The 14,275-nt window shown below is 44.5% G+C and overlaps 2 protein-coding genes across 3 annotated transcripts in view; one reads left to right on the top strand and one right to left on the bottom strand.

The window, feature by feature from the left end:
- Positions 1–1,723: 1,723 nt before the first annotated feature.
- On the bottom strand, positions 1,724–8,276 carry mis12 (MIS12 kinetochore complex component). The gene is made up of 2 exons (XM_069884916.1): positions 8,080–8,276; positions 1,724–6,989 (listed from the first exon to the last, which is right to left on the bottom strand). The coding sequence occupies exons 1-2, from the start codon at positions 8,237–8,239 to the stop codon at positions 6,352–6,354; spliced, it is 798 nt and encodes a 265-aa protein (XP_069741017.1). The 5' UTR covers positions 8,240–8,276; the 3' UTR covers positions 1,724–6,351.
- Positions 8,205–14,275, top strand: part of LOC138736058 (derlin-2) — a 34,107-nt gene continuing 28,036 nt past the window's right edge. For both annotated transcript variants that reach the window (XM_069884915.1, XM_069884914.1), the window contains exons 1-2: positions 8,205–8,325; positions 13,306–13,371. In XM_069884915.1, coding sequence (XP_069741016.1) covers positions 8,233–8,325; positions 13,306–13,371 — 159 coding nt within the window. In that variant the 5' untranslated portion in view covers positions 8,205–8,232. The remainder of the gene's footprint in view (positions 8,326–13,305; positions 13,372–14,275) is intronic.

The raw sequence follows: 14,275 nt of genomic DNA, 5'->3' as shown, positions 1-14,275 counted from the left end.
ATTCATGCAAAACAGCAATAATTACAGTAATACCAAAGACAGGAAAAGATCCACTAACACCAGCATCGTATAGACCAATATTTCTACTCAACTCAGAATATAAGATAATAGCTAAACTATTAGCAAACAGATTGGCCAACTGTGTACCAAAAATAGTAAAACTAGATCAAACTGGATTTATTAAGAAAAGATGAACAACGGACAATATCTTAATCCATTCAGTACAAGGAAACAAGACACCAACAGTGGCAGTTGCCTTAGACGCAGAGAAAGCCTTTGACAGAGTAGAATGGAATTATTTATTCAAAGTACTACAGAAGTTAAACTTACCAGAGAAGTATATTAATTGGATTAAAGCATTATATAAGGGACCATTGGCGAAGGTGACAGTAAATGGATATATATCAAAGCAATTTAAGCAGGTCAACTAGGCAGGGATGTCCACTATCTCCCTCACTGTTCGTGTTAGCTATAGAACCCTTGGCAGAACTGATAAGAACAGAAAATAAAATAAGAGGGATAAAAATAAAAGAGAAGGAATATAAAATCAGTCTATTTGCAGATGACATCATAGTATACTTAACAGAACCAGAATTATCAATAAAAGAATTACATAAGAAATTGAAGGAATATGGAAAAGTATCGGGGTACAAGATCAATGCAAATAAAAGTGAAGCGATGCCAATGAATAATGCAGATTTCACAAAGTTTAAGAAAGAATCACTATTTAAATGGCAAACACAAGCAATCCGATACAAATTAAATTATCAGTCATTAATGAAGAAATTACAAGATGACTTAGAACATTGGAAAGATTTACCACTAACACTGATAGGAAGGGTAAATTGCATTAAATTGAATGTCTTCCCAAGGAAACAATACTTATTTCAATCGTTACCATTCACCTAACAGAGAAATTCTTCAAGGAGCTAAAGGAAATAATAAGGAAATTCTTATGGAAAGGGGGGGAAACCGAGGATAGCGCTTGATAAATTAACAGAATGGTACAAACAAGGGGGCTTACAGCTACCAAACTTTAAGAATTATTATAGAGCAGCACAATTAAGATACCTATCAAATTTTTATCAATCAAGGGAAAAAACAGATTGGACCAGATTAGAGATAGATAAAATAGGGGAGAAGGTACCTGAACATATACTATATAAGTGGGATGAAAATCTGGTGCAACATAGGATTTCACCAGTACTGCACCATCTGCTCAACATTTGACAGAAGATTCATGTAGAAAGGAAAAAAACAAATTATCAACTACCAAAATTAATATTGATGCAAAATCACAATAGATAACCTTTCCTTTAGAGAATGGGAGAGAAAAGGGATCAAAAGAATAGAAAATTGTTTTTCGGGAAATAAATGATCTTTTGAACAAATGAAGTGCAAAAATGGTATAACTCATGGTACAATGTTTGCATACCACCAACTGAAAACCTACTTGAAGGACAAATTGGGAAGCAGGCTGAGGTTACCAGAAGGAAGCAGTTTTGAATATGTGATTACAGACACAATGATAATTAAAAGATTTATAACAAACATGTACATCAAACTGCAAGAGAACGAGGAATTAAGCTGTAAACCCAAACAAAAGTGCGAACAAGATCGAAACATAAAGATAAAGAATGAAACATGGGCAAGTGAGAAAGTGGAAAAGTTTTGGGAAGATCTAAATCAGGTATTAAATAAAATCGCAAAAAATAACATACCAAAAAATCCAGACATCTTTATTCTAAGTAATATAAGAAGTAAAGAACTTGGCCTCAATTTGGATGAGGTACAAAAAAGATTCATTATGATAGCCTTATCTGTAGAAAAAAAATGTATAATGTCAACCTGCAAATCAGAAGATAGCCTGAGAGTACAGCAATGATAGATAAAAATGAATAAATGTATTCCATTGGAAAAAATAACATATAATTTAAGAAATAACATCACAGTATTCGAACAAATTTTGGAACCATACATGGAACACAACAGAGAAGTCCTACCACGGACCTCCACCACCTAAAATGACAAAATGAGAAGATGAAATGAACTGACCCAGTGTGTAAAAGTAGATGACTCAATTTTCTTGTTTATTTTCATTGTGTGATGACATTGTTTAATGGGTTTGATGTATATGTTGAACATTTAGTGGGTGGGAAGGAGAGAGGGCAGAAAAAGGGGAGAAAATGACACTGTGTATCTGCCAAGAGAGAAATGTTTGTGTATTTTGGTCAATATGGTTCATAGTGTGAAAAATAAAAAATTTTTAAAAAAGAGATTCCATTATGGACATGTAATGCTACATTTAGAATGTAAAGTGTGGTCTCCCGGATAGGAGCGGGATGTTGGGGTTAGTGGGGTTCCCTCCCTTCCTGGTACACCAGAGCTCCCGACGCTGACTCTGAACCCTCCCCTTGGTCTACTAACGCACACACACACACACACACTGGACTCCCCTAAGCCTAGGGGAGGATTCGGAGACGGGACATGGGTGTCGGGACCTCCAATGGCTGGGGAGACAGGAGTCTGCTGACATGCCAATGTATGTTCCACCGGCTCGGGAGGCCTCCCCAGGGATCAGTGACAGCAGTAGGGACATGTCGGGGATGAGCAACGGTGGTTGGGAGGTCTTGGTGATTGGCGGTGGCATTATGGCCACCATTTTTTTGGTGAGAATTAAACATTCTTTTAATGCCTTAAAAACCTTCACTTGTTGTCCCATATTAGTGTGTGGTTAAGGTGGATCTATCTTATTAATGCCATCGCAAAGAAAGTATATCAGTTCCTCTATTTTCTCAGTTTGTGGATATTTTCAGTTTGCGGAAGTTCGCTATGTCATCAGAAACTTTGGTAAACTTATACAGATGTGTAGTGGATATCTGTCTGGGTATGGGGGCACCAATATCTCTGAGCAGAAAGGCCTGCAAAAGGTAGAGGACACGGCCCAATACATCATAGGCAAAAATCTCACCACCGAGAACATCTGTGTGCAACACTAACTGCCATCAGAGAGCAGCAACAATCATCAAAGATCCACACCACTCAAAGGACATGTTCTTTTTTTACTGCTGCAATTTGGAAAGAGGTAAAGGTGCCACAAGACTTGTCCAGGTTCAGGAATAGCTGCTACCCCTCCACATTCAGATGCCTGAAAAACAGGCTCAATTGGAGGCTCATTTAAGAACTCTTACCTTGCTCATTATTTAGAAATTTTGCCTGGCCAGCAGGAAAAGGAATGCCAGGGTTGTATGTCGTGTCATGTATGTACAATGACAATCAATTTGAACTTTGATCTTTGAACTAGAAACTTCAAAGATGTGTGACAAGTTTTTTTTACACGGAGTGTGGTGGGTACCTGAAATGAGCTGCCAGTAGTAGTGGTGGTAGTAGATACAGCAGTAGCATTTAAGAGAGCTTTAGATGGACGTGTGATTAGAGCGATTAGAGGAACATGTATCACGTGCAGATAAGTTTTAGTTTTATTTGAGCATCATATTCAGTGCAGCCACTGTGGCGATGTACATCTCTGTATTTTTAAATGTGATGAAGATTTCTGCCTATGTCACTCATCCCCATGCCCCACCCACCTTACAGAACAAGGGGTGATATGGGCCATCAAATCTCTGCCACTTCACGACACCCAGCAGTTCTGTTGCTCTGTCCCTCCTTACACATCCTATTCTCTTGTGCCCTCAACACTCATTGATAATACGATGTAGCTACATTGGGGGAAATTTTACAGAAACCTTCCAGCACATTTTTGGAGATCAGGAAAATGGAGCACCATTAAAGACTTGAACAGTACTTGATCCACTATGTGAGAAGTGTGAAATTTTTGAAGCTTCACTGATCCAATATGTTTTGGGAGTGCTCACATTTAGAGATTTTGGAAAGACATTTTCCAAACTTTATCAACGATTTTTATTAAAATAGAACCAGGTCCATTAATTGCTTTGTTTTTTCACGTGAGCCAGATATACCTCTGTCTGAAACTCAAAGTTTTAGCCTTTACCACGTTGATAGCCAGTCGAGCAATTTTAATGAAATGGAAAGATGACTCTTCACCTTCCCATACAAGATGGATACATTGACATAATGACCTATTTAAGCTTAGAGAAAATTAGATGCAACATTAAATATAGATAGTTTCAATTTGTAAAGATGTGGGGCCCATTCATAGAATACGATCATGACTGAAAGAATTAAGAATTTTGACTGTTCTGGAGATTCTCTGTCCAAAGTCTGGAGGTCAATATCCATTTCATAATTTCCTTTTTTTTTTACAAAGGTAACCTTCATTCAGGGAGGGGGTTGATTTGATTTAGTTTTTAAAGTTTTCTTTTTGATCAATTTTTATTTGAATTAACTTGGCAAGTATTGGTTTAACATGGTTATCATAGACTTAATTCAATAACTTGTTTCTTGTGTGGATTCAAGAACTGTCTAACAAAGTTCCGTCCTGTCTTTTGTACTTGTAGGTATATGAGATGTTATTTTGTATGTAACTTTATATGTTAAACTCAATAAAAATATTTTTTTAAGACTTGAACAGAAAGTGGATATGCAAACTCCACAGACCCTCCCCAAGGTCAGGATCAAACAAGGTTGTTGGAGCTAATGAGGCAGCACTAAGCCTCCTCATTGCCTTGACGATTTAAAAAAACCCATCCATTTGACTTTTGTATCTGTTATGGAGTCAGTGGATACATACTCTTTAAGTTTCTCCTGGCCTTTCATTCCATCTCCTGTTTTACTGCATATTCTGTTAACTTTGTCCTCCCTGTTTGTGGCAGGTCAAGTTTGCTGACTTGAATGTGCTAGTGAACAGAGGTTACCTAGGTTTGCAATGAGATCTTGATCAGAATGGGACTGGGGCATGGCAGATACAGTTCAACTCAGAAGTGTGAGGTGCTGTCCTAAAGAGTGTTATAGAGCAGAGGGATCTCTTTAAAGATGATAGCACAGATAAGCACTTGCCTTTAATCAGTCAGGGCACCAAATAAATACAAGTATCGGGGCGTCATGTTGAAGTTACAATATACAATATGCTGGCGAGACCACATTTGAAATGTTCTTCGAGTGCAGTTTTGGACGCTGAGCTACGGGAAGGATATAATGTTGGAAAGGGTACAGAAATGATTACGGAGTAGTTGCTGGTATGAGGGCAGTTGCATTATCGAGACTGGAGTTACTAGGGCTGTTTTTCTTAAAGAGCACACGTTGAGAGGGGAACTTATTGAGGTCTATAAAATTGTGAGGGGGCATGGATAAGGTGAACAATGATAGTTTGTTTCCTAGAGTGGGACAATAAGATGAGGGGATAGTTCTTCAGTCTGAGGGTGGTGGGCACATGGAATGAGCTGCCAAAGTGGTGATGGTAGGTGTATCAGCTTCCTTTAGGAAACACTTAGATAACTACATGGATGGGCAAGACTGGAGAGGTCTGGGCCTAATGGGGCAGGTGGGACCAAACCATTGTTCAGCACAGACAAGCTGGGGCTGTTTCCATACTGTAGGTCAGTAGATGACAATCTACATCAGTGGGTCAATCTCTTGATTAGATTCCATTTATCATTTTTCCTGCAAAACATCCAAACCAAGCATAACTTTCGGCAGCTTCATCCACTCCTCTTTCAACCACATAACCCCCAATTTTATCTGAACTGATCCACTCCTCTTTCAACCACGTGACCCCCAATTTTATCTGAACTGATCCACTCCTCTTTCAACATGACCCCCAATTCTATCTGAACTGATCCACTCCTCTTTCAAACACGTGACCTCCAATTCTATCTGAACTGATCCACTCCTCTTTCAACCACGTGACCCCCAATTCTATCTGAACTGATCCACTCCTCTTTCAACCACATGACCAATTCTATCTGAAATGATCCACTCCTTTCAACCACGTGACCCCCAATTCTATCTGAACTGATCCACTCCTCTTTCAAACACGTGACCCCCAATTCTATCTGAACTGATCCACTCCTCTTTCAACCACATGACCACTTCTATCTTAACTGCTAATTACTTTATCCTATTTCTGGATTTAGTTTTAATCACTTATACTTAACATTGCACATGCTTTTGTACTCTTTCTGCAAGTTTTTGTATTCAGAGTTTGAAGGTAAATCGTACAACAGTGCCTCTGCCCCATTTTTTTATTCCTTGGTTCCACTCGTAAAGCTTCATTTGATAACCCTTCCCACAGCTGTAAAATTTTTTAGAAGCGAGAACATTAAGCTGGCAGTGCTATTCCATTTTTGACTAATGTGAGAATCTGGCTTCATTGGCAGAGTCCCAATTCTCCCCCCCACCCCCATCTCATTTCTTCCCAACTCTCTCCCCCGATCAATTCTCAGATTTTCTATCCATTAATTCCTTCTGGGACTTCTCTTCAACATTTGCAAGCACAGCTGGGATTTCTTGGGCCAGCTGAGTAACAAAGGCCAGGCTCTCAGGTACGCTAACAGCATTCTTCCATGTGCTGTCTAAAAAGTTCAACCAGTGCACCCTCTGCTCTAATTTCAACACCACAATCTTCTGCTCTTCCAGCTCACTCAGAAGGGCATGCTTGGCGAGAATCTCACATTTGTAACGATGTTGAAGCTGCGCGACTTCCATCTGTAGCTCCTGGTACTGTTCCTCTGTGTACAAATGCTGCTCCTGAACATTGTCCTCAGGAAGGAGAATATTTTCAGGAATATAAAATATATACTGCAAGATTCCTTGATTAACCCTTTCAAAGATTTTGTCCAAAAGCTCTTTCATCAACCCAAGAAAGCCCTCTGTGCAGGCACGGAGCTGAGATGGAGTAACGTTGTTGTCTGGCAGCTCTTTCAGTTTCTTGAGGACCACTCGTTCAACAACAAACATCACATCAAGGAGACAATCCTGGATTCCACTGTAAATTCGAAGGGTGCAAGTCTGAGGAGTAAACCCAAAGAACTGGGTTTGGTATGTCATCAGCCTGTCTGCCATTTCAAAATCTAGGAAATAAGTTGAGAGAAATAAATCAACACCAAATCACAGAGAAGCAAAGGAGCTGCCACACATAAACACAGTCTATGATGCCTCCTCATTTCACCCCTCTTTGCCTCGCCCTTTTCCTCACCTCATCCTCTCCTCCCTGGCCCCTCTCCATCTACTCCCCTCCCTCCCTTGCCCCTCTCCATCTCATCTCCTCCCCTCTCTCCCTTGCCCCTCTCCATCTCCTCCCTCCCTTGCCCCTCTCCATCTCCTCCCCTCCCTCCCTTGCCCCTCTCCATCTCCTCCCTCCCTCGCCCCTCTCCATCTCCTCCCTCCCTCGCCCCTCTCCATCCCCTCCCTCCCTCGCCCCTCTCCCTCCCCTCCCTCCCTCGCCCCTCTCCCTCCCCTCCCTCCCTCGCCCCTCTCCCTCCCCTCCCTCCCTCGCCCCTCTCCCTCCCCTCCCTCCCTCGCCCCTCTCCCTCCCCTCCCTCCCTCGCCCCTCTCCCTCCCCTCCCTCCCTCGCCCCTCTCCCTCCCCTCCCTCCCTCTCCCCCCTCCCTCCCTCGCCCCCCTCCCTCCCTCGCCCCCCTCCCTCCCTCGCCCCCCTCCCTCCCTCGCCCCCCTCCCTCCCTCGCCCCTCTCCCTCCCTCGCCCCTCTCCCTCCCTCCCTCGCCCCTCTCCCTCCCTCCCTCGCCCCTCTCCCTCCCTCCCTCGCCCCTCTCCCTCCCTCCCTCGCCCCTCTCCCTCCCTCCCTCGCCCCTCTCCCTCCCTCCCTCGCCCCTCTCCCTCCCTCCCTCGCCCCTCTCCCTCCCTCCCTCGCCCCTCTCCCTCCCTCCCTCGCCCCTCTCCCTCCCTCCCTCGCCCCTCTCCCTCCCTCCCTCGCCCCTCTCCCTCCCTCCCTCGCCCCTCTCCCTCCCTCCCTCGCCCCTCTCCCTCCCTCCCTCGCCCCTCTCCCTCCCTCCCTCGCCCCTCTCCCTCCCTCCCTCGCCCCTCTCCCTCCCTCCCTCGCCCCTCTCCCTCCCTCCCTCGCCCCTCTCCCTCCCTCCCTCGCCCCTCTCCCTCCCTCCCTCGCCCCTCTCCCTCCCTCCCTCGCCCCTCTCCATCTCCTTACCTCCTCTACTTCCACAGATTAAACCATGGATTTTTCTCTCTCCCGCCGAAATGAGCAGCGAACGCGCATGCGCGCTGCGCCAGGGATCCCCGGCGGCCGGAAGTGGAGCGGGCCGTCCCCATGACGCCAGCGGTAGTGGCCGGAAGCAGCAAGATGGCATACCAGAGCCTGCAGCAAGAGTACCTGCAGATCCCGCTGGTCACCCGGGCTTACACCACCGCCTGCGTCCTCACCACCGCCGCCGTGGTACGGTCTTCAGAGGCGCGGGGCCACCCTCGGTCACCCCTGGGGGGGAGAGGCCGCCCACGGAGAGGGATCCCAGGGATGAGCTGGCGGCCTGCCCCAGCGGGAGGAGGGGGTGGGGTGGGGAAGGTGGTGTCCACCTGTCAGTGCCGGGAAAGGAGGAGAAAGAAGCCGTGCCCGCGGGCATGAGGGAGCGGGTCCCGGGGAGCTGGGGAGCGTGCCCGGGGAGGAGTCGGTTGGGCCGCACGTCCAGGGTGCCGCAAGTTTGCGAGTTGAACTGCAGCAGCCGATGTCCCTCCGTTGTCCACGTCAACCACTTCTCTTTCCATGGATGCTGCGGGGCCGTATTTTCTGTCCCTTCTCAGGTTTCCACTATGCAGGTTTTGTTCTGATTCTAGAAACTTGAACAAACCATGAAGGACTCGGCGGGTCAGATAGATCCATGGGGAGAAATGGCAAAGTTTGAAATCTGAGCTGATGATTGAATTCTGCATTTTAAAAAAAATATCATTGTGTCATCAATGACATTGATTTGTTATGGAATCGTGGGTTTAACCATTGTTCGAAAAGAAAAGTTAACTTGTCTAGTGCTGAGAGTGGTGCGTCATTGGATGTTCCATCATAAAAGTGATAATAAAACGTCAAACCGGATTGGCAAGGAAGATTCATTCATAGCTTTCAAAAGACAACTTTATTTCTATAGTTGGGGGGAAAAAAAGACAGCTTTGAATGAGGGTGTAATTGTTCTTGGATGACTCAAGTGGAGTGGTTACCATTGTTTTATTCTGTACTTGCCACATTGGAGGTGTCTGTTCAGCACATTAAGCCAGGGCTGGCTCTATGGAGCGACTACATGCCCCATTACACTGTCAGCCTGGCTGACAGAGCATATATTTATTCCACAGATGTGCCTTTTGCCATTCTGCCTTTTTCTAATGCTTCTGCTACAAACAATTTTACAGTTTGTTCTTGGTCACAATGAAACACCCCTTAGCATCTCTTTTATTTTCAAGTTACTGATCTATCTGCTGTCTGAAGCTTTCTCATTATTCCTTAAATATCTATGCATTGGGCAGGGGTAGGCAATCTTCCCGCCATGGGCCAGATCCAAATTTATCTGGTCCGATGTGCAGCTGCCTTCCTCGGTGTGAGACTACCCCCCACCGTGCGCAGTTCCATTTTTGGTGCATGGCTCTTCCCACCCCCAAGACTTGGGGTGAATTCCACCTCAATGCATGGCTCCCCTGCTCTGTGTGTTGGACTCCACTCTCTGCACTGGAGACCTTCTACCTTCTACATGAGACTCCCCCCCCCCCCAATCCCGTGCCCTCTGAGCGAGACCTCCCCCCACCCCCGTTGATGTTCTCCCTCCTCTCTCGGTGTCATTCTCCTTCCTTCTCATGGTAACATTGTCTCGCTGCATGAGAGCATTCTCTGCGTGAGACCCAACTCTTCTGTGAGAGAAAACACTCTTTCAACTTATCAGTGTGTGGTACTCCCCTCTCTCTCTCACACACTTCCTGTTTCTGTATGTGGGACTTTTTCCTGCGTGTGTATATGACACCATCTCTGTCTGACTCATCATCTCTGCAATCATCTGCCTCCCTGTGTTGGACTCACTCAGAGTGTTGCACTTCCTCTTCCCTGGGTTGGATTCCCTCTCTTTGTGGCTCCTCCTATCTGTGGGTAAATCCCTCTTTCTCTGTCACTTCCTCTCCCTATGTGTGACTCATCCTCTCTCTGCATGAGAGCGCCCTCTCTTTGTGTGAGGCTCACCTTTTTATGTGACATTCCCCCTCTCGCTGCTGTCTGTTTTGGGGTTAGATATTTGGTTTTCATTGTGACTAATTATTCCTCTTTATGACTTTTATGATTTTTTAATATTGTGTCATTTTAATGACTAACTCGTGATTTTTGGCATTTCCAGATTTGAAGATGCCTTCCCTGACCTGAAATGAATTCCATTTATTTATTTGTTTGTTTGTTTATTTATGTTAGCATCAGTGCAGCCTGCCATTCAACCACTGGCACCATCCGGCCCACGCATGGTAAAAGGTTGCCCGCCCCTCAATTGCATTGAGGCAATTCCATTTCTTTTCTCTGTTCTAAGCAGACAATCTCACGTCTTTATATCTCTGATCTCTCATCCCTCTTACCATTCCAGTAAATCTGTTTTGCACCTTTCCTGAGTATCCTGAATGCTACCAATGCTGCTTATCAATATGGACTATAAATTCTTTGCTTTGATCAGTGTCAAGGTTTTGGATGCGGGAGAATTGGAGGTGGCTAATGTGTCATTATTTAAAAAGGGTAACAAGGACAAGCCAGCCATCTATAGGCCGATGAGCCTGACGTCAATAACGGATAGGACAATTAGCGTAGCAATTAGTGCAACACTATTACAACACCAGTGAGACCGATTCAAATATAGCACTGTCAGTAAAGAGTTGTGTGTTCTTCCCATGATCTGCGTGGGTTTTCCATGGGTGCTCCAGTTTCCTCCCACCCTCTGTTTTAGTTTAATTGGGCGGCAGGGGTCTCAAAATCTCACTTGGGAATTTGCAGGAGTCATTTATTGCATCTGGTGCTCAGCTTCTACAATTTAAAAAAAATTGTTGGAGGGGATTCTGAATGTCAGCATCTACAGGCATTTGGATAGTCAGGGACTGATTGGAGGTAGTCAGCATGGATTCATGCATGCGAGATCATGTCTCACAAATCTGATAGAAGTTTTTGAAAAGATGACCAAGAGGGTTGATGAGGGCAGAGCACTGACTATATATGGACTGTAGCAAGGCCTTTGACAAAGCCCCAAAGGCAGGTTAGTCTGGAAGGTTAAATCAAATTGCTCAGTGGAAGGAGTCAGAGGGTAGTGGTGGAGTGTTGCTTTATGCTTGGAGTTCTGTGTCTAGTGATATCCTGTAGGGTTTGATACTTGGTTCACTGCTGTTGAATAGCAATGTAATTAATTTGATAAGTAAATATGCAGATGACAGCAAAATTGGTGGTGTACTGGACAGTGAGGAAGGATGTATAAATTTACAACAGATTCTAGATCAGTGGGGAAGATGGACTACCCTGAGATAGGGTTAACTACCTTGCTTTGGAAAGTGCCATGGAATTTATTGCCATCATCTGATGGGAGCGTTGGGGTCACAGTTATTGTCATCCAAAAGCTGGCACTTTTTATAACAAGAAAGTATTGAAGAAACTCAGCAGGTCCTTCAGCATCCATAGAAGCCAAAGGTAAATCACCAATGTTTCAGGCCAGAGCATTGATTATATATTTGTCTCCTATGGACACTGTGGGATGTGTTGAGTTTCTCCAACACTTTTGTGTATTAACTACAATCACAGTTTTTGCAGACTTTGTTTCACATTTTTTAAATATGCTTGATGTTGCACTGATAGCTCCTTTTTAAAGTTTTGTGTTATACCAAATCAGTCTTTCATGTTCATGGGCAAGTAGTCCTATACCACGCCTGTGGGTGAAACTGTCCTTCCAGACGCTCTCTGCCACTCGACACCTCCCTGGCGCTCCAGGGACAGAGTAGGAGAAAGATATTCCAGTGAACGGGAGGGTGGAGAGCGATATTCCAAGGGTGTAGAGGGTTAGACTAATATTCCAGGGGTGTAGAGGGGATTACAACGATATTCCAGGGGTGAAGAGGGGGGTTATAATGATATTCCAGGGGTGTAAAGGGGTTAGACTGATATTCCAGGGGTGAAATGGGGGGTTAGACTGATATTCCAGGGGTGTAGAGGTGGGGAGAGTGATATTCCAGGGGTGTAGAGGTGGGGAGAGTGATATTCCAGGAATGTAGTGTGGGGGGGGGGGGGGTGGGGGAGTGCTATATTCCAGGAGTTTAGTGGGGGAGCAATATTTCAGTGGTGTAGAGGGATGGGAAGGGCAATATTCCAAGGGTGCTAATCAAGCACGTTTTCCCACTATGGATATTTAATTCCCATTTTTGTTTTGAGTTAGATCTCATTCATTCTACACCATGTTTGTGAGATGCAATTCTCCAAACGTACATAGAATATAGGGTGTGGGAAGTGGTCATTCATCCCAACCAGTCTGTACCAGATTTTATCTGCTATTTGAATCTCCTCCCATACTTTTCCAACCAAATGTAACGTCTCTCCTTCTTCTGCCCATCCAGCCTTTCTGTAAATTCACTTTCAATGAATTCCCATTATCAGAAGCTGACTGTAGTATTTTAACCTGTGGATTTTATCCTGTTCCCCTAAAAAAATCTGCACCATCTGGTCATATCCTGGGAGGTAGCAGTTGATGCAGGCACTTGCAAGACAGCACCTTGCTCTCCCTTTCCTATTTTCCCACACTTCTGTACTGCAATCTCAGACTTTGTCTCATTTGGCCTATTTATGGTTGTAGAAGCTTAGGAATAAATCCTTTGCCAAGGGTCCATATATTGGAACAATGGGTGCAGTTCAAAAGTGACTCATTAGCCCCTTTTAAATTGTAGCACCTGGGTCGCCCTCCTGGGACCCAGGTGCAATTACTGGGGCAAAGGTGCTAGAAGCACCTTTCAAATTGCAGGGGGATCTACCCATTGAATCGCCAATCCAGCGATTTAAGGGGGATTCCACCCCCGCAGTGGCTTGTCACACACTCACCGGATGTTCGGATGCTGGCTACCTGGTGACACACTCAAGCACTAACGTCACCAAATTAAGTGCACTGGCCATTTCATTTTCAAATCACCTGTGGATGCAACCTAGGTAAGTTTAACTGGGTTCCCTGACTACCTCTGAGGTAGGTCAGGGACCCAGGATGGGGTTGACTGGGCCAGACCTTTTCTAACTGCTGCGTAACTAGGGTGCAAACCCCATTTTACATGGCAGTTTGAAAGGACCTACTTTCTGAGGTGCTTTCGGATCGTTTAATCGTCATGTAGAAAGTGCTTTACATGTCCACCAATATTTTTGTTGATGAAAACTATATTTAATTTCTTTCAGCAATTAGAAATAATCACACCACTCCAGTTGTACTTCAATCCGGAGCTAGTATTTAAACATTATCAAGTAAGTGTGTGTTTCCATCTCATGTACTCTGACACCCTGTGTCTACTCCATTCCAGGAGCAATGTTCCCATTGTGCACCCACCAGACAAACATGGCTGCTTTACTTCTCATAGTCTCAGAAACTTAAGAAATTTCTGGGCCCTCTTTGATAAACTTTCTTATGGAATAACTTTAAAATTACTACATTGAATCTAATTTTTATCAATTTCTGTGGCATCTTTAATGTATTCACTCCCTGCCCACACACACACACACACACACACACACACACACACACACACACAAAATCCCTGTACCAAACCATTGCCATAGCTCTGCATGTGTATCACTTCCTGTCCCACCCTGTAAATGTCTCTGACTGGTTACTATAGAAGAGATGCATTTATCTTTACATTTGTTGCATGTTTTTCTAGTCTGCACATAAGTTACAGGAGTAAGCTGGCTTTTCTACTGTTCAATACAATCAGGGCTGAACCAATCTCATGCTGCCTTGTAGCTTAAATGTCAATTGGGATTCTGTCTTGAATCATTGGAATGACTGACTGTGCTACTATCTTGATTAGAGACTTACTTTGGAAGAAGTAATCTCCCTCGTTTGTTCCTGAGATGGGCAGCTCCTCATACTATAATAATGTCCTCTAGTTCTAGATTCACCACCATATATTGTATTCACTTATAATATAAAAGGCAGTCTTCCGACTCCCTGAGTCAGAGGTGGGTCACAAAGAAAATCAGTGCCAATCGCATTCCCCATCATCTCCGCAGCCACCTGCAATGGTAGCTGTTTCCAGAGCTCATTAACCCATCACCCTGCATGTGGGAGAAAGCCAGAGTGCCCAGGGAAAATATGCAGACAATGGCAGCAGTCAGGATCAGACCTGAGTCACTGAATTTATGAGTCGGT

Source organism: Narcine bancroftii, chromosome 6 (genome assembly GCF_036971445.1).
Source record: "Narcine bancroftii isolate sNarBan1 chromosome 6, sNarBan1.hap1, whole genome shotgun sequence".
In the NCBI taxonomy this organism is placed as follows: Eukaryota; Metazoa; Chordata; class Chondrichthyes; order Torpediniformes; family Narcinidae; genus Narcine; species Narcine bancroftii.
This window is presented reverse-complemented; position numbering and strand designations above follow the sequence as displayed.

Excerpts from the sequence above, each read along its gene's own strand:
- mis12 (XM_069884916.1), bottom strand. The coding sequence starts at position 8,239 with ATGCCATCTTGCTGCTTCCGGCCACTACCGCTGGCGTCATGGGGACGG. Across the intron at positions 6,990-8,079 it reads AATCTGTGGAAGTAGAGGAG|ATTTTGAAATGGCAGACAGG; the intron begins GTAAGGAGATGG and ends CTTATTTCCTAG.